The sequence below is a fragment of the Emys orbicularis genome, chromosome 2, assembly GCF_028017835.1.
Source record: "Emys orbicularis isolate rEmyOrb1 chromosome 2, rEmyOrb1.hap1, whole genome shotgun sequence".
Taxonomy (NCBI): Eukaryota; Metazoa; Chordata; order Testudines; family Emydidae; genus Emys; species Emys orbicularis.
In genome coordinates, this window is record NC_088684.1 from 237,684,138 (window position 1) to 237,710,121 (window position 25,984).

The 25,984-nt window shown below is 41.8% G+C and overlaps 1 protein-coding gene across 1 annotated transcript in view; it reads right to left on the bottom strand.

Moving 5' to 3' along the window:
- Positions 1 to 24,022, bottom strand: part of LOC135873815 (ATP-dependent translocase ABCB1-like) — a 70,469-nt gene extending 46,447 nt beyond the window's left edge. Inside the window, exons 1-11 of the mRNA XM_065398429.1 lie at positions 23,974 to 24,022; positions 22,647 to 22,731; positions 21,835 to 21,898; positions 21,476 to 21,629; positions 20,237 to 20,252; positions 19,851 to 20,042; positions 18,267 to 18,438; positions 17,414 to 17,538; positions 11,026 to 11,203; positions 8,757 to 8,870; positions 7,126 to 7,236 (exon numbers count right to left, since the gene is read on the bottom strand). Coding sequence (XP_065254501.1) covers positions 7,126 to 7,236; positions 8,757 to 8,870; positions 11,026 to 11,203; positions 17,414 to 17,538; positions 18,267 to 18,438; positions 19,851 to 20,042; positions 20,237 to 20,252; positions 21,476 to 21,629; positions 21,835 to 21,898; positions 22,647 to 22,731; positions 23,974 to 24,022 — 1,260 coding nt within the window. The remainder of the gene's footprint in view (positions 1 to 7,125; positions 7,237 to 8,756; positions 8,871 to 11,025; positions 11,204 to 17,413; positions 17,539 to 18,266; positions 18,439 to 19,850; positions 20,043 to 20,236; positions 20,253 to 21,475; positions 21,630 to 21,834; positions 21,899 to 22,646; positions 22,732 to 23,973) is intronic.
- Positions 24,023 to 25,984: the final 1,962 nt, after the last annotated feature.

The window sequence follows — 25,984 nt, forward strand, 5'->3', positions numbered from 1 at the left end:
TGTCATAGGTTCGGGGCTGGAACCCCCCGATGTAGGGACCACTACGGACCCCGGGGAAGTGAGTGCCCCCGGAGTGGCCCTAGGGTTAAGGTTGGCCAAAGCTCCCACCAGCAATAGGCCGGTGGTGGAGGGGCCGTAAAACTAACCGCCAGTAATTGGGGCTAAAAGCCAGTTTAGGGTAGGTTGGCCACCGAAAGCTTCCTGCCGGCAATAGGCTGGTAGTGAAGTGCCGTAAAACTAGCCGCCAGTAATTGGGGCTAAAAGCCAGTTTAGAGGGTGTGCCGTATGTTTGTGAATGAGTGAGGGTCGCAGGGCCCCTACCCTTGTTTCCCTCCTGGAGCCCTAGGCTCCCTTCCCCGCTCGGAGAGAGGGAAAGCCCCGGGAAACCACCCGCCGACTCAGAGGCAGCAGAGTAACCAACACCGTTCTCTTGAAGATGGGCTGGTGCTCTGTGTTGAAGGAAGGCGTGCGGGGACCACAGTGTCTTTCTTCCCTGACCCCTTCCTGAACCGACCTTGCAACCGAGTTCCTGTCCCCGATTATCCCACTTGGAGTTTTGGGCTCCCTCCCCCGCTCAGAGAGAGGGGGAGTCCCAGGAATCTGCCCACCATCCCGGAGATATGAGGGTAGCCGACGCCATTCTCTTGAAGACGGGCCGGTGCTCTTTGTTGGAAGGGGGTGTGCGGGGACCTCACCTTTATGTCCAACCCTTCTGGTGTGAATGCTGAAATGATTGAGAGTTACGCCCCGACTGATGGTGACAGGGGGCGAAAGGGCACACGGTAAATATGGTGTGTTTTGTGGTACGTTTTGTCCACTGTGCTAGCCGGTCTGTTAAGTGTTATATATTTAGCCTTTTGAGGATGCCTGTCAGCTGGGTTGTGATTGTCTGCCAGGTATACATAATGGGGGCAGGGGGAATCTAAGCGGATTCCCATGCCAGAGAAGGGCACTCCTGCCGCGTACATGTACTCAAATTATGGTCCCTCAACCGGTAAATTTTTAAACAGGTGGAACTGGTACACTAGGGATAACCCTAGCCTGCAATTCTGCCCAGACGGAACTGGGCAGGGAGCTGCTGCCCAGCCCCCACAGGCCCCAAGGGCAAAAAAAATCAAGCGCCTTAAGTATCAAAAGCCCTTATATGTATCCTTCAAACAGTGTCTCCCCGTACTGAGGAAATGTTCCCCTTGCGCCAATTCCCAGGCATTGGTGCTTCAGGTCAGGAGACCTTGGTGTCTATGCATGCACCTTGGTCTCCCACGGAATTGTATAATTTGATTAAAATTTTTCTGAAAATAAAAGAAGACCCTGTTAAATTCCAAAAAGAATTAAAAACTGTCACGCACTGATATAACTCTACCTGGGCAGACTTAAACCTACTCCTAAGGGGAGTCCTGCCCAGGAAAACATTAAATTTTCTTTATCAGGCAGCCCATGGAGGACCCAGGACACGACCAGGACACAATAAATAGGATTAGAAACAGGCTGTGGGAAGCAGTTTTCACAGTCTACCCAAAGAAAGCAGATTGGGCCAAAATTAGCACCTGTAAACCAAGTAAAGAAAAGAATATAAATGAAATTTTAGCCAACACTATCACCGCCACATTGAAACTAAGTTAATGACCCTCTAGCTCCAGGACATGCAGGGACCCCGCAATAGCCGCCCATTGCGGAAGAGAGGGGAAAGGCCAAACCAAGGTCCCCACCATCCACCTTCCCGGGGACCCAGTGATGGCGCATGTCACTATTGCAAACAGATGGGCCATTGCAAAAGGGAATGTCCCCATCGCTCTGGCCGCTCCACAAGTGGTAGGGGTGGGCAACGTTTTTGTGCCCCACCCCGTCTCTTTATCTCTAACCATTTCTGTCGGTCCTCTATTTAACTATTATGTTTTCCTCCTCAGTCCTTGTTTACCGGTTAACCTTTTGGGAAAAGACTTGCTGTGTAAATTAAATTGTATAATCTGCTGTACCCCAGATGGTGTGTATCTGGACGTGCCTGGTCCCGCTCACAATGTGGTCCTGGCAGTTTAGAGGAGGAGACCGACCCCAGCCCTTCCTCGTTGCAACAGGAACTGCTGGCTAAGGTCTCTCCTGTGAGCCGATCATGCCAACCAGGTTGGGTGCATTGGGTCTGCCCAACCCGTTAAGATTCGCCTAAACCCAGCAAGACCCCTTCCCAAGGTGCAGCAGTATCCTCTATCAAAACAGGCCAAGGAAAAATCCAACCTGTTATTAGCTCCTGCATTCAGCAAGGAGTCATTATTCCTATGGTCAGTGAGAGTAACTCCCCCATTTTATAGTGCTGTTAATGTGGCTGTTCTCCCTATTTTTCCTGCTGTCCCTAGCCCTGTTACTATCCTTTCTTACAATGCACTGGTACTGAGGGGTTGTTACCGCCTCAAGGAAAGATGGTATTAAGTCCGGACATAAAGAATTAAGGTTATTGTTAAATAAGATGCATCTAAATGTGTGTATGTAAATAGGTGTGTATAAATAAATAAAAGGGGGGTTAGTCAAAAAACCCCACCCTCTTTGCTAAATTGGTAGTGAAACAATGCCTGTACCCATGGAAAGAAATAAGGTTCTGGACAAGCAGGCAACCACAGTTTGAGGAAGTTGAAAAAAAAAAAAAGAAAGTGAGAAGTTAACTCTGTAGTTATTGAAGGGAATTAAGCAGTGAAACTATGTACAAATGTCAAAAGAAAATGTTATAAAAGAAAAAATCTTGGTTTCTTTGCAGCCATTCCTTTGGGAATGTCTGTAGATAATCCAGACAAGAAGTTATGTAAGTGAAATCATTTGACTATAAAAAAGTTAGTCAAATTTGCTAAAGAACAAATGTGTATAATCTTTGTTTTATAAGTTTAAAATAAATTGGTGTTGTTTTGAGGTTATAAAACCAAGAAATATTTTTGCCAAACAAAAAAAACTAGTGTTGTTTAATTTTGTATTTAGCATTTAATCCTTAAGTTAACTTAATGTGTTATAAGATTTTAAATTGTTTTTTTATTAAAAAACAACAAAGTTGTGGCTGCAGCAGGGCAGTCAAAGCCAGGAGAATGGAAAAAGATTTTAAATATGTTTTGGTAACAAATAGCAGATAGAAGCTGTAGTCAATACCCCATACTAAGCCTTAAGGTGGCTCTGAGTAATCAACGGTCACTTTGCCAAAGGGGAGCCAAAGTGGATTGTGTTTTCCCTTTTAAATCAACGTGTGTTTGAAAGCAGAAGTTAAAAGATAGAAGCCATTAAAACCTGACCTGCCTATAAAACAAATATAGGAAAATATGGGAAGTAATATAAGTAATTTCTCAGTTTTGCCTGTAATCAGCAAGGGTATTTATAAATATATATATATATATATATATTAAGCAATAATCTGCCAACCCCAAGGGGGTAGAAATATGCTCTCTTTGTCTTTCAAAAAAAAAAAAAATAGGAAAAGCTAATATCAACTAAAACGCTGCAAATTGTTCTTGAAGTGTTGCTGGGTACACCTTACACCCTGATCACCTTTGGCGCTCCCCAGACGGTTGCGCCTCAGGTGCTCTGGCCCTATTTGCTTGCATGCATCACCGGATGACACGCGTGAGCAAAGGGGGGGCGGGGTTAATTGCTGCAGTTAAATAAGACTTTTCTTTTGTGGCCCAGCACTACTGCCAGCAACATAATGTTAGGCAGGCAGCATTTTCCCCTCTCTGGGGACCTTTTATAAATATTCAAATTGATTTAATTCAAATGTTTAAATGTTGCAATTGTAAGTATATGTTAGTTTTAGTAATGTATTTCCTTGTAAAAAGGCAGATGCCAAAACTGTTGTAAAACTTTTGTTTAAGGATTTTGTACCATAATTTGGCATACCTGGACAGATTATAAAAGATTTATGTGCAGCTTTACAGATCCAGTATGGTCAAATGCCCTTTGAAGGCCACTCCCAATCGAAAGACCGAATTCAGCCCTCATGAAATTCTAACAGGGCGCCCAATGCGACTACGGGCTGCGCCCCACTGGCCCTGACCCAGATGGACAGTCATTTAATAAATAACACAATGCTTAATTATTGCCAGGCACTAATGAAATGTGTTAGGTCTTTTTATATATAGCAACCCTGCCACTCGCTGAAACCAGGAGACTGGTACTACATGGAGGTCCATCAGCGAGGAACCGCCCTGGCTCCGTGCTGAGGGACCCTTATCAAGTCCTGCTAATTATCAACGCCGCTGCGAAGTGCCGAGAATTGACTACCTGCCCATGTTTCATTGTAATGGCTCTCCGACTGATGATCGGTCTATCTTTCCTTCTGGTGTTGTTGTTCCTTCTGGACAGCAGTAGTGAAGGACAAGATAAAAAGCTGGTAACCTCTCCTTTGTCCGCTGACAGACCCACTGTGCCTTTGGCTCTTGCTAAGAAAACAACCTTTCCACCTGAGGACATAATAAAGCCTCCAACCAAGCAAGGTGATTGTGCTAGTAACCTCTCCCTTGCTACCTCACTGCTGGACAGCTAAGTGAACTAAGACTATGAAATCTTGAAGAATAGCTTGCGGAAGCTAGCCAAAACTACCTGAAGATGAAACTTTTAATATTCCTTAGCCTCTCCTTCTTAATGAACTTAGGGTGGGGTTGGGAAAGTAATATTTTTCTAAATCTTAGCCAATCAGTAGCATCTGATTTAGCCTGTACCATATTGTAATATACTCCTATTTATATCATTGGTATTAATGCCTTTCTGCTCTTTGTAAAGGTGTTTAACCAACGGATGTGATATAATATTTCACAAAGAAGAGATGTGTTAGGACATCGGTGGACTATAATTAATGCCACACTAGGGACCATTACGTTCACGCTGTTTTTATCCAGTTTTCAAATTATCTTTACATATCCAAATTGCTCTAAAGGAGCTGCCATTTGGCTAGCACAACAAGAGACCTGGGCTTCTCCCAAAAAGAAAATAGATTTGGCTGGACACCTGTGGGATGGGGCAAATAGTGCAGCTGCAATTTGGAATATCCACAAAAGCCAACAGCATGAAAAAAAAATTAGGCCAATTGAAAAAGGCCACTGGTCTTATTTCTGGAGCACAGCTAACTCAGACTCAGGCTGGAGTTGGTGAATTGCATGTTATTTCTGCCCTTAGCTCTATAACCCAGAAGTTGCTGAGAGCAATGGTATTGAAGATCACTAGTGCTGAGAAGGCATTGCAGTGGGACTTGGCATGTTCAAAAGTTCAGGATTTCCTGAATGACCAGCTAACGGCCATTCGGAGTGATTTCAAGCACCAGGCCTGGCCCACTGCCCTTTCAGAAACTTCAGGAGTACCATCTAATCTGTGGCCATGGAGGCATACTTGGAGGTTCTCCGGGTGAAGGTGTGGATATTCACAGTGCTCCTTCCAATCTTACGGACCGGTTAGAGGGATGTGGGCTCCCACATACCGAATCCTGCCGGGTCCACGGGGAGGATGCATGTGGGATTGGGTTATTCACCGAGATATCTGGGAAATCAAGCCACCTGGTATGCCTAGCCGATTCATAGTCAGTGCTCCTAAAATAACACCCAATATTTGGATTGGGATAGCAAACCAATGAACACTCTCGCCATTAGAACCCCCACAGCTTCAATGTATATGTAAATTCAAGCCAGGGGAAGTTGTCACTGTCCATAACAATGTTTGCTGGGAAGGTAAGGGACTGGGAACCCTCCTGACAGGAGACATGATCTTCCAGGCTACTAACAGCTGTGTATTTAAGGCCCATATTGTACAAGACACCCATTTTAACCTCACTACGACTGCAGGCAGACATGTTTTTTTTTTATTGGCCTGTGGATAAAAATTTGCAATCAACTCTCAAGTATAAAATGCCCTTTAACTGGACAACCCTGGTACCAGACTGTTTCTAAAATCTGCTTTCATTGTTACCCGAGGTCCAGAAAATTTCTGATTTACAGGGACAAATTCATATCCTTGAAAATATATATCAGATAAAAAAGGGTTCCTTTTAAACAGTCTATAGACTGTCTTCTTTGTATACTAGTCAAGATGTGTTGTGTGCAGTAACCAAAATTGTGCACGAATCCCATCGTATCGTCACCATAAGTGGACTAACACTTGTAGTGGTGTTGGTTGGTTTGGGATTGTGCCTTTATTATTGCTGTTGCAAAAAACATTGCTGTACATATAATTTTTCTGCTAGGCCCAGTGCAAGGAAACAAGTGACATTAATGATTGTTAATAAAATCTTTGATAAAAGCTGTGATTAAAAAAAAAGGGAAAGGAAAGAAATCAATGGGCTCATGAATGTGGAAGTTTAGGCCAAAGGTGGCGCCAAAGAGGCGCCAAAGGGGGGAATTGTGGAGGAAAAATGGTCTAAGGCCTAAAACTTTGGTCAAGTGAACTGTATGTAGGGTCAGGTGAACTGTATGTGTGACCTGGAGGGAAGAGGGGAGGGAAAAGGAGAAGGGTAGACAGAAACTATAGAAGCAGAAGTAACAGTTTGTGATTAATAGCTGCCCGGTGACAGAGCAAGAAACCGCAAAGGGCAAAACTACTGAAAAACAGGAAAAGCTTGCTTTGCTTTATCCCTTATATGGATGTAAAATTTTAAGGAAGTATATGTAATTTTGTGGTTTTATCCTAGATAAAATGCGAGAGTTTATATGTCAGGGGGGTTCGGCTGCCTTGGCTGACTCCCCCATGCATGCATGTTTGATTGATCAATAAAGGAGCCTCAGGCTGTCTGATCCAAAATCAACTGTGTGGTCAATTTTCCACAACAGCTCTTACATAGTACATTTCATCCATATATCTCAAAGCACTTTAAAGAGGAGGTCAGTATTACTATCCCCATTTTACAGACGGGGAAACGGAGGAAGAGAGAGGTGAAGTGACTTGCCAAGTGACAGAGCTGGGACTAGAATCCTGGTCTCCTGAGTCCTCACCCAATGTTTTTTCAACTAGACCACATTGTGGTGCATAAATACCCAGAGTACAGGATGGACACTTAAAAAAACTGAATTAAAATAAACACATTAAATTGATAAAATATCAGTTTTCTTTTTGGTCACACAGATAATGGCAGCAGCTTTTCACTGCAAAGATGAATTTAAAAAGATCACTTACTTTAATATCAGGTCTAGATGGGTAACTGAAATGGATGTTTTTGAATTCAATCTCTCCTTTGAGCTTGTCTGGTCTGTATCCTTCCTTGGCACTGCTATCTAGAAGACGGTGCTGGAGAGAGATTTTGAAAAGGTATTACACAGTTCTGTGATTTTACAGTTGTTGCTTTAGATGGATAAGTTGCTTAGGACAATAAAAGAAACACGGCAACACTACATAGCAGTTTAACGGATCACTGGTTGCTGTATTTCACCCCCAGAGGATTCTGCATATCAGTGAAATGCAATCCTTGTGTATACCCTGCAAAGCATTTTGGGATAGGGGGCAAGGAAAGAACAGGAGTAACTAGAATAATAAAACATCAACTATACCTTAAATCATCCATCTCCCAACATTTACAATGGGCCCAAATCCCTTAGCTCCCTCCCAGCATTTGCCTAGGCAGAATGTGGGATGAGAATCAGTTCTTGGAGGAGTGATGCAGCCTGTAATTGTTGGTGGGCTTAAAATGCACGAGCAAAATAAACAAGCTGGGGATTTATTACAAAGTCTTCACCCCTAAAAAGATACCATCATCCTGAGGCTCCTGGTCTGAAGTCCAATGGCAAATTAGCCTTGCGCTAAATAGCCTGACCTAGAATTGCTCCTCCACTTCCCAGGTTGCTGCTCTCTGTTAGACTGACACTTTTCAATGACCCAGTCACCACCGGCAGAGTTCAAATCTTCTCTTTGAGTAGGAATGGGAAGTTTAAATGGAACTTCCTAGGCTCTCTCTGCTCCACTCCAAGACCAGCAAGCCAAAAATAAAACCAAATCCTTTGTCTCTGAGTTCTGGTTTCTGATTGGTTCTGGTAGTAGCTTCCAGCTTGTTCTATCTCCATCCAGGACTGTAGGCAATCTGGGAAACAGAGTCCTGAGCCTCTGTAGCCATTGTTACTGTAGTCCAGGGCGAGTCCCCTAAAGACGTGCTTAGTGAAATAGGTCAAGAACAACTCCAGAGGTGGTTACACAGAGTTTGATCAGCCTTAATTTAGTTTCTCTGGGCAAAATTCCCCCCTTTGTTATATCCACACAACCTCACTGAAACCAATAGGCATTTATGGCCATAACAGAGGACAAAACTCAGCCCTTTGTTCTAACCTAATATGAACGTGAGACTGCAGATATATAACAAACTGCTGTACAAAATTCTAAGAGTTAGTTACTGAAAGTGTGGCATCCCTCTTCCCCAGCAATAGTATTACCATAGCTTTCAACAGCACTGTTAATCTCCAAATCAAAAGCAGTTGAACTGAAATCATGTCTACTCCATATACTTGTGTTTTAAGGAGCAATGTCATTTCACTTAGCTCTTCACCACTTACTCTAAAAAATAAATAAATGAGGGAGTGAAAAACCTAACAGGAAAGAGGGCCCCAATCTGTAAAGTTGAGCTATAGATCTCAATTTCCCCCAAGTTTGCAATAAGCACATTTAGGGCTTTGGTTAAGGCTCATGTCTCCTTAATATGAATAGAAATGTCGTCTTATTTTTGTTTTCAGTGGTATGAATCTATGGAGTTCATCCACTTTTTGAATTTTTTGAGAAATAAATCAGAAATTTCAGACTGCTAGAAAAGTGACATTAAGTACCTTATTGATAACCTTGTACACTTCATAGGCAGCACCTCGAGCATTGGCAACACTCTCCAAGTGTGGGTAGCCCTGTCCAAGAAAGAATGCGCCACGGAGCACAGAGTATAATACCTATAGGGAACAAAAACAGGAGCTAGCGTACAGTTGTTCCAGACCTGCAGTTTCCTTAGTGCTAAATGTCATGGTAATCCTGGTGGTTCTGTAAATGCTTTTCCAGAAAAAATATAAAAAAAGAAAATCAAAACTAAGATTTCAGGCTGCATTTTTCCAGCTCCTCCAGTGTTTATTCTTTCGCTGGATTTGACACAGGAAGTGGTGAATGTAGCTATTGTGTGCAGCCACATGCCCTTTAACAATTGGATTAGCTTTTTGTTGTTGTTGTTGCTTTCATTAACTCCCATTAAGAGAATAAATAGTGAAATTAGACATCTCTCCATCTCTTTGCAATATTAAAAACCTCAGCGTCCTCAAAGAGAGTTAATCCACAATTTCCTGAGGCCCCAATCCTTCAAAGCACATGCTTAACATTGTGCACTGTGACTAGTTCCACTGAAGTCAAGTTCTGATCAGAAGTCAATGGGGCTACTCACAGTGCATAAAGCACGTACCTAAGTCTTTGCAGGATCAGGGCCTTATTCCTTTCCAAAGGAAAAATAATCTAAACGTATTGGTAAAGTACAATAATCCCTTGCAGGGATTTAAAAAAAAATGAAAGATGGTCACATGGCTGTGACACTGGCAGACAAGATGCCAGCTCATGCCAAAGCCCCAGACCTCACTGAATGCTTACAGATGCATAGCTGGAAGCCAGGCCAATTCACTTGCGTATTAGTATAGATCAAAGTGATTGTTAAATGTATAAGAATGTATTTGGTGTTTAAACTTCATGAAAACTAATGGGATGTTAATGCATTGTTTTAACTAATGCATTGTTTTCACTTATCTGGATCCCGTTATAATGCTGTAGCCAGGGCCGGCTCCAGGGTTTTGGCCACCCCAAGCAGCCAAAAAAAAAAAAAAAAAAAGCCGCGATCGCGATCTGCGGCGGCAATTCGGCGGGAGGTCCTTCGCTCCGAGCGGGAGTGAGGGACCGTCCGCCAAATTGCCGCCGAATAGCTGGAGGTGTCGCCCCTCTCCGGAGTGGCCGCCCCAAGCACCTGCTTGCCAGGCTGGTGCCTGGAGCCGGTCCTGGCTGTAGCAAACATTCACATAGTGTATGCCCCTGTCGGTAAATAACACATCAAATGAGAAAGAAGCCTTGTGTAATGCAAATGAAGAACTTTAACAGAAAACTGTTAATTTCAAAGCAAGTGGTCATTGTGTGTGATGATCGAAGGTCAAAGACTCCAAATGTATTCCTCACTCTCTGCCATCAAAGGAAAAGCCCACAGGGGTATTGACCCTGTCAGCTTGTTTTCTGTGGGGAAAAACCAATGAGTATAGATTCAGTGAAAAATCCTTCATCTCTGCTCTGTTTGGATTCTAACAGGGCAGAATAAATGAACATGGAGATGGAGATTCCCTGAGTTATTCTGGGTAACCCTGAGAGACTTTTGGGAAACTGGCAGATCACTACATATCTGCTACCATTTGGAATTATAGACTAACTCATCTGTACGTATATTTTATCTGCTTTAATCTCTCAATAACTCTTACCTTTTCTTAGTTAATAAACCTTTAGTTAGTTTACTATACAATTGTCTACCAGCATTGTCTTTGGTACAAGATCTAGGATACCAATTGATCTGGGGTAAGTAATTAGTCTCTGGGACTGGAATCAACCTGAATGTGGTGTGATTTTTGGTGTAAATGACCTTTTATCACGAAGTCAAGTTGGTCTGGGTGGCAAGATAGACTGGAGAGTCTGTCTGTGACTCCATGGTAAGACTGGTATAATGATCCCGGAATTCACATTTGTTACTGGCTTGGTGAAATCTAATTATAGAACACACCACCAGTTTGGGGTGTCTGCCCTGTTTTCTGACAGCCTGCCCTGAGGTAGGCACTCATGGTCGTGAACCACTCCAGACAGTGACCAAATGAGATATTTGTTATGGAACTTTGAGGTCTTAAATATGTAGATTCAACATCTCTGTTGATTTATATTAAACATATTTTGACATTTAATCTGATGGGTACTTTGTGCCCGAGTAGAAATTATAGATCTTTTTACGCGGTACTTAAACAACAAAGCATTTTCCCTAATTTATAGACCATTTAAAAAAAGTTTGCCTCAGCTAATCGGACTATACTGTGCTGTACTTACAATTAACACACGTCCGATGTCATAATTCTCTTTCTCCTCCACTGTGAGTTTGGTTCCGTACCAAAATGCAAGAGCATAGGCTCCAAATAAAATAAACTCTGCAAAACCCAAAGATGTGTTGGTGGTAATGGATTTTTTGACTCCAACTTTCCTAGCATTCTCTAGGTTAACATCATATCTGAAAAGTGATGATAAATGTTAAATTTGGTATGTACCCAGATGACATTCAGTTCCCTAGCTTCCTTTCATACTTCCAGGGTTTTCTGCCATAAAAATCAATTATCTAGATCCTTAGATGGTGTGAATCAACACAGCTTCATTGATTTTACATCAACAGAGGATCTGGCCCAATAATTGTCAACAGTAGGTTTGCCTTCTGGTGTTATTTCACTGAATGTGGCTGCTCTGAGTGTATAATCAGGCATACAGATAAACATGATATGTTGGGGAACAGTCAACACGGCTTTTGTAAATGGAAATTGTGCCTCACCAATCTATTAAAATTCTTTGAGAGTTTCAGCAAGCGTGTGCACAAGGGTGATCCAGTTGATATAGTGCACTTGGACTTTCAGAAAACCTTTGACAAGGTCCCACACCAAAGGCTCTAAAGCAAAGACATGGGATAAGAGTGATAGGAAACAAAGGGTAGGAATAAATGGTCCGTTTTCACAGCGGGGAGAGATAAATAGCAGGGTCCCCCAAGGATCTGTACAGAGACCTGTGCTGTTCACATATTCATGAATTATATGAAAGAGGGTGAACAAGGAGGTGGCAAAAATTGCACATGATACACATTTATTCAAGATAGTTAAGTCCAGAGCTGACTGCAAAGAACTACAAAGGCATCTCACAAAACTGGGTGACTGGGCAACAAAATGGCAGATGAAATTCAATGTTGATAAATGCAAAGTAATGCACATTGGAAAACAATCCCAACTATACATAAAAAATGAGGGGTCTAATTTAACTGCTACCACTTAAGAAAGATCTTGTAGACATCATGGACAATTCTCCGAAAACATTAGCTCAATGTGCAGCAGCTGTCAAAAAACAACATAAGAACATAACATAAGAACATAAGAACGGCCGTACCGGGTCAGACCAAAGGTCCATCTAGCCCTGTATCCTGTCTACCGACAGTGGCCAATGCCAGGTGCCCCAGAGGGAGTGGACCTAACAGGCAATGATCAAGTGATCTCTCTCCTGCCGTCCATCTCCATCCTCTGACAAACAGAGGCTAGGGACACCATTCCTTACCCATCTTGGCTAATAGCCATTAATAGACTTAACCGCCATGAATTTATCCAGTTATTTTTTAAACGCTGTTATAGTCCTAGCCTTCACAACCTCCTCAGGTAAGGAGTTCCACAAGTTGACTGTGCGCTGTGTGAAGAAGAACTTCCTTGTATTTGTTTTAAACCTGCTGCTTATTAATTTCATTTGGTGACCCCTAGTTCTTGTATTATGGGAATAAGTAAATAACTTTTCCTTATCCACTTTCTCCACATCACTCATGATTTTATATACCTCTATCATATCCCCCCTTAGACTCCTTTTTTCCAAGCTGAAGAGTCCTAGCCTCTTTAATCTCTCCTCATATGGGACCCGTTCCAAACCCCTAATCATTTTAGTTGCCCTTCTCTGAACCTTTTCTAATGCCAGTATATCTTTTTTGAGATGAGGAGACCACATCTGTACGCAGTATTCGAGATGTGGGTGTACCATCGATTTATATAAGGGCAATAATATATTCTCAGTCTTATTCTCTATCCCCTTTTTAATGATCCCCAACATCCTGTTTGCTTTTTTGACCGCCTCTGCACACTGCGTGAACATCTTCAGAGAACTATCCACGATGACTCCAAGATCTTTTTCCTGATTCGTTGTAGCTAAATTAGCCCCCATCATATTGTATGTATAGTTGGGGTTATTTTTTCCAATGTGCATTACTTTACATTTATCCACATTAAATTTCATTTGCCATTTTGTTGCCCAATCACTTAGTTTTGTGAGATCTTTTTGAAGTTCGTGTCAGTCTGCTTTGGTCTTAACTATCTTGAGCAGTTTAGTATCATCTGCAAACTTTGCCACCTCACTGTTTACCCCTTTCTCCAGATCATTTATAAATAAATTGAATAGGATTGGTCTGAGGACTGACCTTTGGGGAACACCACTAGTTACCCCTCTCCATTCTGAGAATTTACCATTAATTCCTACCCTTTGTTCCCGGTCTTTTAACCAGTTCTCAATCCATGAAAGGACCTTCCCTTTTATCCCATGACAGCTTAATTTACGTAAGAGCCTTTGGTGAGGGACCTTGTCAAAGGCTTTCTGGAAATCTTAGTACACTATGTCCACTGTTTGTTGACCCCTTCAAAGAACTCTAATAGATTAATAAGACACAATTTCCCTTTACAGAAACCATGTTGACTATTGCTCAACAGTTTATGTTTTTCTATGTGTCTGACAATTTTATTCTTAACTATTGTTTCGACTAATTTGCCCGGTACCGACATTAGACTTACCGGTCTGTAATTGCCGGGATCACCTCTAGAGCCCTTTTTAAATATTGGCGTTACATTAGCTAACTTCCAGTCATTGGGTACAGAAGCCGATTTAAAGGACAGGTTACAAACCTTAGTTTGTAAACAGAATGTTAGGAACCATTAGGAAGGGGATAGCTAATAAGACAGAAAATATCATAATGCCACTCTGTAAATCCATGGTATGCCCACACCTCAAATAATGTGTGCAGTTCTGGTTGCCCCATCTCAAATCAGATATATTAGCATTAGAAAAGGTACAGAGAAGGGTAACAAAAATTATTAGGGGTTTGGAACAACTTCCATCTGAGGAGAGATTAAAAAGACTGGACTGGTCATCTTAGAAAAGAGATGACTAAGAAAGGATATGATAGAGGTCTAGAAAATGAATGAGGAGAAAGTGAATAGGAAACTGTTATTTACCCCTTCATGTAACATAAGAACCAGGGGTCACCCAATGAAATTAATAGGTAGTAGGTTTAAAACTTACAAAATGAAGTACTTCTTCACATAATGCAGTCAACAACTCATTGCCAGGCCAAAAGTATAACTGGGTTCAAAAAAGAATTAGATAAGGTCATGGAGGCTAGGTCCATCAATGGCTATTAGCCAAGATGGTCAGGGGTGGAACCCTATGCTGTGGATGTCCCTAAACGTCTGACTGTCAGAATCTGGAACTGGATGACGGGATGGATCACTCAAAAATTGCCCTGGTGCTGTTCATTTACTCTGAAGTATCTGGTACTGGACACTGTCAGAAGACAGGATTCTGGACTAGATGGACCATTGGTCTGACCCAATATGGCCATTCTTATGTAATATTGAAAAAATCGGCTGAAATCAACAACATGAAAGTCAATAAAGACAAGTGCAGAGTACTACACTTAGGAAGGAAAAATCAAATGCACAAATACAAAATGGGGAATAACTGGCTAGGCAGTAGTACTGCTGGCATGTTATTGACTTGAACTGGGACCATATAGAACACGGTTGCAACCAAGGTCCTGCAGTGGCACCAAATCTTGTATAAACGGGGTCAAATGAGGTGTCTAAGACAAGGTTATGGTTTGCTGGTTATGATTATGCTATCTGTATGCATGGTTCATTTTTGTATTTAAAGTTATAAATATTGGCCCTATACTGTCTGTATTTCAAACTTCTGCTATGCTTCTGGGTGACCCCAGATAAGTTGGTGTCAGCTCTGCCTAGCCTGCTTGATGGCCCATTAAGCACCATCAGCTATACAATTGACCCATTGAGAGAAGGCAGATACACCTTGTAACTCAGAAAAATATGCAGGAACTTGCCCATGTGACTCAGACTCCATTTTGCTGTAATTTTGCACAGTAAGAACAAAGAGGTGTTCTTACACCTGGAAAAGACTAATGCCTCATCTCCATCTTGTCTTCAATCCTGCTTCTTACCTCTGGAGAGACTTTGCTACAAACTGAAACTCTGAACAAAGGACTGAATGACCCATCCCAGGTGAGGATGTACTCCAGAGACTGGATTTGAACCTGCAGTTTATTCTATCACTGCTACAAGCCTGAACCAAGACTTTGCCATTACTGTATGTAATAGATCCCATTTAACCAATTCTAGCTCTCATCTATATTTTTTCCTTTTATAAATAAACCTTTATATTTTAGATTCTAAAGGATTGGCAACAGCGTGATTTGTGGGTAAGATCTGATTTGTATATTGACCTGGGTCTGGGGCTTGGTCCTTTGGGATCGAGAGAACCTTTTTTCTTTTACTGGGGTGTTGGTTTTCATAACCATTTGTCCCCATAACGAGTGGCACTGGTGGTGATACTGGGAAACTGGAGTGTCTAAGGGAATTGCTTGTGTGACTTTTGGTTAGCCAGTGGGGTGAGACCAAAGTCCTCTTTGTCTGGCTGGTTTGGTTTGCCTTAGAGGTGGAAAAACCCCAGCCTTGGGCTATAACTGCCCTGCTTGGAGCAATTTGTCCTGAATTGGCACTCTCAGTTGGGTCCCGCCAGAACCAGCATCGTTACAACTGCAGAAAAGGATCTGGGAATATAAGGATTTCATAATTTGAATATGAACCAACAACGTGATGTAGTTGTGAAAAAAGATAATATTCTGGGGTGCACTCAGGGGAGTATCATATTTAAGACATGGGAGGCAATTGATCCACTCTCCTTGTCTCTGGTGAGGCCTCTGCCAGAGTAGTGTATTTGTTTAGGAAAGGTGTGGACAAACTAGAGAAAGTCTAGAAGAGAGCAACAAAAATGATAAAAAGTTTAGAAAACCTGAGGAAAGGTTAAAAGAACTGGGCATGTTGGTCTTGAAAATTAAAGACTAAGCGGGGACCTGGCTAACAGTCTTCAAATATGCAAAGGAGTGTTACAAAGAGGATGGTGATCGGTTGCTCTCCATATCCACAGAAGACAGGACAAGAAATAATCAGGGTAATCTGCAGCAAGGGAGGTTTAGCTTAGATATTAGGAAAAACTGTCTAAATATTAGGATAGTTAAGTACTGGAATGCGTTACCAAGGAAGGTTGTGGAATCCCCATTATTGGAGGTGTTTAAGAACTGGTTAGACAAACACCTATCAGAGATGGCCTAGGTATACTTGACCCTGCCTCAGTGCAGGGGGCTGGAATTGATGATCTCTCAAGGTCCCGTCCAGCCCTACATTTCTAAGATTCTATGAATATCAGCTCTCAAAGGGAAGAATTAGTGCTCACTCAATTTTTGAAGAAAAAGTGCTTTAGATAAAAGCAAACAAATAAACAGAAACCAGAATCCCCTTTGACTCCACAACCTGGCAGTAGTTCTCTCTTGCTGAACGCTGTTGGAAACCAGAAACTATTCTCATAAGCTAAGTTACCAAGATATATGCCAATAGCAAGGAATCAAATACAAATTAAGCACCATATTATGCTAGTTAACCCCTGTGAGACAAAGACAAAGATTAACAGTTAATGAAAAAAATCACTCTCTTTTTGCTTGTGATTCCTTTACAAGCTTATGGTTTTCCATCAATCAATAACAGCTTCTGTTCACTCATTAGCTATCTAATCCCCTTTAGTTTCTCAAGGGCATTACAGAAAGAACCGCTCAGCCCAGCAATGTTCTCAGAACGTTTCAGGAGAACATGCATATCATTTTATTGTTCAATGACATGCTCAGAAGCTTTGTAGGACCCTCTCGACACATATATTATGTACAAAAATGGCCTGACCAAAAGTGGGAAGGCCCAAAATGAAAGGCACAGTTTACGCAGTAGTGAAGGGATACTAAAATGATGTGCAATTAATTTCTTCCACATAAACTGCTCAGATATCATTGGTGCTGTTCAGATTAGATCAAGAAGAGAATTATTTGCAAAGCACTAAGCACACACTTAACTTTAAGCATGTGGGTAACCCCCTTGAAGTCGATGACATAGGAAAGTGATAGGCAATCCTACCTAAGGTCATGATCCAGTAAAGCATGAGATTAACTATAAACACTTTAATCAATGATTTCAGTGGGAGTGTGCATGTGCTTAAAGTATTTGCAGAAATGCTTTGTTGGACTGGAGCCTTAGATAAGATGGAATTTATATAGCTTCAGCTTCCAAATTCAACTTCAGGTTAAGTGTCAGAGGGAAACTGGGCCTTACAATGCCCCTCCATAATGTAGATCAACTGAGTGATTGAAAATGTTCATGGGTGACAGAAAACATCTCTTTCCATATGCTCATATTTATCTTCATCTGAACATCTCAGCCGTCTGGGGGATAAACTGACAGATCATCTTTGATTTTTTAAAATAACCACATCACTTTCCCAAATATTATGTACAATCAATAATTAGTTAAAATACACTCACTTTGCTAATGCCTTCATCTGTCCATTGAAAGCAACAACTGTTCTGATAGCAGTCAAAATTTCTTCCGCCACGGCTCCTGCTCTAGCATAAGCAGTCAGCTCTTTTGTAGTGAATGATGCCAGGAACTGGAAAATTGGGAGGGTGGGTGGAGGGGAAAGTATTTTATTGCAATCTATTTAAGTGGTGTAAATTATGTACTGATACAAGGGGTGATCAAGCAGTCAGGGAAAGAGCCTAGAATTTAGACCTGGGTTCCAGTCCCCATTCCAACAAAGTTTTCCTAGGCAACTTCGGGTAAGTAACTTCTCTCCTTGTTTCACTTCTCCATGTGTAACATGGGAATCCCCTATCTTGCATGGTGTTGTGAGGCTAAACACAATGAAGCGTGTGTGGCACTCAGAAACTATAGTAGTGGAGGCCATGTAAATAACTTAGCTATCTTAATTATAGGTCACAATCCTGTTTCTTCCTCCACCATTTTCAGTGCTTGGATGCGGGAAAGGGGGAGAGAAAACAAAATACAACCTATAAATGGAAACACTTTGTAAATGTTTCTGTGCATTACAAGCAATATCTACTAATGGGGTCACAGTTGATGAATGCTCATCATCCTCTTCCCATGTGGTGAGTGGTGGTGACTGGAAGCAGTCCAGGCCTCCATGGCATGCCAATGCCTGCCTGCTGATGCTCTTTGTAGACAGAGCTCTTCAAATTTTGGGGCAGGAGCCAGTGGAGTAGGAGAAGGGCTGCTCTCCATGCTCTCCAAACGTTGTGGTCATGTTGCTTTGGGGTTCACTCCCTCTCAATCTGTTTTTAGAGGTAGAATTCTTATTTGTTTTTCCCCAGCACTTACGATTGATCCAACTGCTACTGCTGAAAAAAGGAGAGGGCTAACTGACAAAATCACCAAAGTCAGTTTCCACCCGTAGACGAATCCTATAACAATCGCTGTCAGAAACGTGGCAAAGAATTGTACAAATATACAGATCTTGTCTCCGATGCCTTCCTCGATGGTGTTAATGTCACTGTTAATTAAAAAGGAGATTTGTTAACTTTGATGAATGCCTCCTCCTCACACATTTTTCTGTTTTGCTGGAGAGAAGCTTGTCAGAAGTTTAACTGTTCAAATCATTGGCTAGTAGGAATTTTGGACATGGGTACTGAACAGAAGTAATGGCTCTTTGTGGGGCTAGGAACTAGCAGATCACAACTCATTTTCTGTGATGTAACCTCTAGATCAGGGGTAGGCAACCTATGGCACGTGTGCCGAAGGCGGCACGCGAGCTGATTTTCAGTGGCACTCACACTGCCCGAGTCCTGGCCACCAGTCCAGGGGGCTCTACATTTTAATTTAATTTTAAATGAAGCTTCTTAAACATTTTAAAAACCTTATTTACTTTACATACAACAATAGTTTAGTTATATATTATAGACTTATAGAAAGAGACCTTCTAAAAACGTTAAAATGTATTACTGGCACGCAAAACCTTAAATCAGAGTGAATAAGTGAAGACTCGGCACAGCACTTCTGAAAGGTTGGCGACCCCTGCTCTAGATAGACTTCTACCATTGCTACCCCTGCTCATTCACACGTGACCCAATTCATTTATGCAATATCCAAAAGGAATAATCCACACAAAAACAAAAATTCACCCCCAAAACCTTTACATTACTTTTTCCTCCAACTTCCCCTATGTATCCTATCTTCTTCAATTTTGTTATTAGATGTTAAGATCTTTGAGGCAAGTAATATCTCCATTTTGCATTCTATACATTGACAAGCACAGTGTTAGTAAACTATTATTTGGAAAACCATTGTGTGTCAAAGTAATTTTCTCTTGCTATTTACATGTGTGGGAGCTAGGATTGGTGAAATTCAAGCCTCTCTCATTCCCTTCAGGATTCACATCTTACAAAACCTGGGCATATCCCTCCCTGCAAAAATTAAATCTGGAGAAACTCTGCATACCCTGATCATACCTTCCTCTGAATCCCTGCACAAGGGACCTGATCCAAAGATTCCTAATGATTTTAATTGGTTTTGGATCAGGTTCAAAATGATAACACAGTGCCCATAACTATGAGTGCAGTTTCATTTCATACAATGTCAGGGTTTTCAATGTTTGTAAACTAGCTGGAGACAGCAGAGCTGTTTATCTACAGTAGTTTGCAAAATAGCTCATAGACACTACAAAGCCAATGTCTGAGGAGCAAGATATTGCATGTCACAGCATAGGCCCTCGCAATGGAAATGTCACTGAAACTCTGAAAATGAAGTGAAAAATGATAACGAATCCGTCCCTCAGATAGCAGTAATATTTTGGGTCTTAGTTAAAAAGGTTTCCTGGAAATTCCCTGTAGCTAATTCTATAACGGTAATCATCAGACTTCTTTTTGGCTCATGTTCCGGATGCATAGATAAATAGAGCCTTCTCACTCCGTCAGTCGAGTGTTCGACGTTCCAATCTGGCTGGTATCAAACCAAGCCATCTCCTGGTGAAGTATTGCAAAAAAAACCTTTTGTCGGATTCTTGCTGTCTGTCTTGCAGCTGAGGTCAAAAATGTCCAGACTTGGATCGTGCTCAGTATCACTACAGCAAAGCCAATACCCACATAGTAGTAGGCAAACCTGTAGTAAAACAGTAAAAGTCCATAAGGTCAATTGCATATTGCAAGATAAGTTAGACACATCAGGTCACGTTCAACCCTGCTGAAGCCAATGGGATGTAATTGAGGGCCAAATTTGGCTTACAGCCTAATGGACAAAAAAATATAGAAACTACACTGTGCTATTCTTATGGAAATAATTGCAGAGGTTCTTACCTGGTCATTTCAGCTTCTATATCCAAACCTGGAATTGCTGGACAAGTAGAGCTTCTATTCATCACAACTGAAAGATTAACTGTAACAAAGAAAAATATTCAATTTTATTAGAACAGGCATAAAACAAATCATGGCGGTTTTAGGCCATAATCTTATGGGTGTTTTGTAGGACACTACACTCCCTGCAACAGCTCTGTAGATTTATAACTTTCATGGTGGCCATCATCCTTCCAGTGGAGGATCAAACAGGGCAAACTTCTGAGTCAGCTCAGAGGGTTACTGTAGAGTGATGTCATGGATTTAGCTCACCACGTCAATGGGCACTGGTCAGATCATAGCTTCATCTGATCTGACCTTCGGATTCCAACAGTGGCCAATATCTGATTTTTCAGAAGTTGATAACTCCCCCTTCTACCTCACATAAGGCAAAAATCATCCATGCCGACACCATAAGTCCAACTTTTATGCACCACTTAGGTTCCACCCAAGCCTCAAAACTGGGCCCAAGTGGGGTCCAAGTGGTGGCTCAGTCTTTTGCTGGCTGTCTGCAAAAAGGTAAATTTCACTAATAACGCACCTAACCAAAGATGCAAAACTGTTCAGACCTGGGAGAAATAGGAGACCCCTTCCAGGTGTCAGCACATATATTTTAGGGTAAGTTATGATTGCCCTTATCATAAGCTTAGCTCATATAGAGGCAAAATAGTATTAATGGTCCTATTTTGTTGTTTTAAAAATCCAATCACAGAACTTGATTTCGTGACCTCCTGGGACAGTGAATTCCATGGATTAACTATAAGCTATAGAAAGTAGTAAATTGTTTTACAGTTACCAAATGTACTGCTCTGTAATTTATCAAGTGTCTATATTGCTACTGTACTATACAGCAAGGTAAAAAGGAAGGACTGCTCAGAATTTGGAGGAGGGATAACTCAGTGGTTTGAGCATTGGCCTGCTAAACCCAAGGTGGTAAATTCAATCCTTGAGGGGACCACTTAGGGATCTGGGGCAAAATCAGTACTTGGTCCTGCTAGTGAAGGCAGGGGGCTGGACTCGATAACCTTTCAGGGTTCCTTCCAGTTCTATGAGATAGGTATATCTCCATATATTATATTATTTAATTCACTATGCTCTTCATGGCCTTTAACACCACAGCAGCACTCCATCCTGAACCTCTGCCAATCCAGTAAATAAGAGATCCTAACAAATATTTTCAGAAGTTGAACAAACGTTATTTACCTGAAGACAAATTTACTGCTTGGCCAATCGTCACAAATCTGTTTGTCATCTCTCCAATGACAACGATAATAAGTGGCAGCCCTATTCCATTTGCAACAGCTGCAATCAAACCTATTATCATCAAAATGATATCCAGCCAATCGGCATACCCAAACTACACGAATATAAAGAAAAAGGTATTAATTGAAGATTGACAAATTCACATAATTGTGACAATATCCTACTAAGACACATAGAATAGGATTTGTTTTTACATAGCACCATTCGCGATTTGGGTATCCCAAAACACTTAATGAAGCAATGAATTGGATACTGTGAAGGCAAACACAACACTTGGGATGCACTTTGAAAAAGCTTACACACAGTTTTAGGCCAGTTTTTATTGAGGGACTTCGGACATGTTGGCAGGATGAATCCCCTAATCTGCAGAAAAAAGAATCTATCTTACATTTCTCATAAAGTGATAACATCACCTGTGCAACTCACTGCCTCTCTGTGTGCATTCTACTACATTACATATTTACTCAGTGCATTTAAAATGTAAACAAGAACAGGTAGTTGACAAACATTTGGCTGCTGCCTACCAATAGAAACGGCTATGTAGCAGTTATCACATTTAAGAAAAACACAGCACTTGTTTCCCTGGATAATTCATGAGACATTATGCACGAATGGTAAAATTATCTCCAGTTGAGAGAGCCAGGGCAAGGCCCTACTTACCGCACATGCTTCACTTCAGTCCTTAACATGGGTGAATTTCACTCCGTCATGGTGCTAGTGCTGAAACATCATCAAGCACTGGCCGTTAGCTGTGGGGGGAACTTTGCACAACAGGCCATATTTTTAAAGAGGGAAGCCTGAGATCAACGCACAAAAATGGCTATGCAGCAATACTACGTTTTGCACAGACCTCTTTCCTCTCTTTTGAAATGCAGTATTGTGGTTGCACATTAGTCTGTCACCATAACGTAAAACAGGCAAAGAAAAGGAACAATGAGAAATATAAATCAAACCAATAAACTATGCACTAACCAATTTCAAAATGCCAACCATCTTTTCCTTTGACTTCTCATTTTTCTTTCTAAAGAGATTAATGCAAAATTAATCCAGGCCCTTTCTTGAAAGGCAGGGCAAGAAATTTAATAGAGTATTAAGATCAAGGAACCCCTACTTTTTCTTGTTCTGTAACTGGTCATTTTGCTCGGGTTTTTCATCATGTTGGAAAGTAGGATTGCCATAGCCATTACTTGCAGATTCTGAGGAGGGGAAAGTAGGTTTTGCTTTCACAAATAGTAAGGTCTTTTAAGTCAGCTTCTTATGAAGCACATTAAATCCCTTTCTGAATTATCTGAGCACCAAAACAGTTGATTTTTTTAAAGCAGGAAAACTACATTTTTCTCATGCTCTTGAAACAGCTCAATCACTTTCAATTTTTTCCTCCCCAAAAATCACATCCAAGCTGAGAACAAACAAACTAATTTTAAGGGAAGTCATTAAAGACTAACTTGGGCCTCAGTCTTGCAAAAACTGAGGGTATGCCTAAGTGTATGTCTACACTGGAAGTGCTACAGTGGCACAGCTGCAGCTATGCTCTCTGTAGCATATACACTTACTGCAATGATGGAAGGGATTAGTGAATCCACCTGCTAGGTTGATGGCAGAGTTCTTCTGTCAACCTAATGGTGTCTACACTGGGGCTTAGGTCGGCTTATCTATGTCTCACAAGGGCATGAATTTTTCACACCTTTGAGAAATGTAGCTAGGTGGACCTAACTTTTAGGTGTAGACCAGGCCTTTGTCTTTGCAAGATTGGGGCCTTAGAGTGGAACAGGCATCTTATTATTTGTTGGTATTTCAGTAGTACCTACAGGCCTCAACCCTACTGTGCTTTTAGAACACCTTTGTAGAGTCTTACAGGACACTATTATGTTTGTTTTGATTATATAACAAATCAAATGCAGTTAACTGGCTCCTGACTCACATAGTGGAGTATTTGCACGCTTAGGCCCCATTGCTGATGCATGTAAATAACTTTAGGCATATGAGAGGCCACACTGAAATTCAATGGAACTACTTGTGTGCATAAATGCTCGCAGGATGGGAGCCTTAGTTATTGTTAAGCTAGAGTGCCACACCAGGGTCACTTAAGTTGGTAGAAAGGCCACACAGAGCTACGCCCAGCCAGTGCTGTGATTAAGTTACAAGAGAATATTTGTATTCAGTGCTAACTACGAATATTTTCTGAATGCTGTTTCCTCCACATAGATCCCCAAGAAGGGTCCGTACACGCTGGGTAAAGACACCACAGAAGAAAGCTTAATAGCCAAAGTAGCATGATTTGTGGAGGACAATGGGAGGGCTGATCAGTTTTTCCATAGAAATCCCTCATGGCTACCAGACAAGATTCAAAATGTGGCTTAGTTTCGTGGCAATGGAGTACATCCTTCCAACAACTAGCCTAACATTCAAAAGAAGAAACAACTAACCGAAAAACTTACTAGGATCAAGTGGTTCCTTTTCTGTGTAATTCATGAAATCATCCTTCATTGTGTTATTCTGTTGTATGGTTATTAGACTTGCAGAAGTAAATCACTTTGGGTAAAATCTGCATACACAAGGAAACAGCACAACCTTTCAGAGACAATAGCCATTCAAAGAGTTCACATTAAGCTATGTTTATGTTTCTTTATTAATTATTTGTTTCCTTTCAACAACTTTTCCTAGAGAAGAAAAAATATTTATCATTACATACTACTTTTACATCAGGGTAGATTACTTTTCTAAAGAACTATGTTCTTTTTTAAAAATTAGGACAACAATGTGGCCTGCTTCCTGGGGGTACCCAGGGCTGTGGCCACCTGCCCTTAGCATGAGAAAGACTTGTCTGTGCCTGATGGGGGTCAGCTCCCCAACTCTAGTGGCCACAGGCAACACAAACACTCCCCTCTAGGCCTAGGCAGGCCCTGCTGTCTCTTTACAGGTTAGCGATAGGCACATTGCAACCCCTGAGCTCTCCGAGCATCTCCCTGGAGTATGAAGCCCCTGCTCCACTGCAAACTCACAGTATTTACAGATTTGCTCTTTGGAAAGGAACAGTACACCCCAGCTTACCAGTTCCAGATCAGATCACCTCTTTGCTTAACACACGACACTTAGATACGTTTATAGTGAAAACGAGCAAAAGTTTATTTAACAAAGTAGAGATGTAACTCCCCTTTCAGTGCTGGCTTAGTACCTGAATGAAGTGCAAACAGGAGAGGGATACCTCACAGCTTTTGGACAGTTCCAAAGTTTCGGTCACCCTGGGCTCATTTCACTGTGCTGCTGGTAGGTGCCTGCCTCCCCCTCCTGGTATGCTAAAGGATCAAGCTACTTGGTGGTGCTTCCAGTGAAACAAGGGATAACCACACTAATGGTTATCTACTACAGCACTTGAACTCACAAATAATTCAAACTCACACAAGCAAACACATTAAAAACAATAACTATAAACTTTATGTAAGGACTTGACCAAAGAGAAATAGACAATCAGTGAAAATATTAAATGATTAAAATTATTTGAGATCAATAATGCTTTGTAATTACTAAAGGCTCTGCCGAGAGGCATGCTAGGTCATGTGATCACACACTCTTTCAATGTTCCTAAACAAAAGTGTCTCTTCCCACACCCACTCCAAGTTCTGTCTGTTCCCCATGTCTCAGTTGGTGCATGTGGAGACATGTTGCAGGCCTGTAAGGAGATGCTGATAGAAACACACTTTATTATACTGGGAATTGGCAGTGCAGGTCTTGATGATCCAGGTAGATGAAAATCCTTCCGCAGATGCAATGTGCCTTCATGGTGCAAAATTACAACCCAACTGCCCATATAACTCTAAGGGCTTGGCTACACTTGCGAGTTAGAGCGCATTAAAGCAGCCACCGGTGCTCTAGCTCACTACCTGTCCACACTGGCAAGGCACGTAGAGCGCTCCTGGTACTCCACCTCGGCGAGTGGAATAACGTTTGATGCGCCCCCGCTGGAGCACTGAGGCGCCAGTGTGAATGGGGTGTTGCATTACTATGCTCTGATCGGCCTCCGGGAATTTTCCATAATCCCCTTAAGTCAAGTGGCCACTCTTGTCATTGTTTTGGAATCACTGCAGGAATGCGGATATGCCCTTTCAAAGCTCCGTTTCTGACAGCCGGCATGCTTATCTGCTCCGAGACAAAGCAACCATTACTGTGGAATGCTGCGTGCGAGAGAGAGGGGGAGGAAAGGGGGTCTGCTGCTCTCTGAACTTACAAGACAGCATGCTGACATGCTCTCAGCCCCCCAAAAACCCACTCTCTCTCCCCCCACATACATACAACACACTCCCTGTCACACTCCACTCCCCCCCCCCCAATTTGAAAAGCACGTTGCAGTCACTTGCATGCTGGGATAGCTGCCCATAATGGACCGCTCCCAGTGCTGCTGCAAATGCCGCAAATGTGGCCACGCCAATGTGCTTGAAGCTGTCAGTGTGG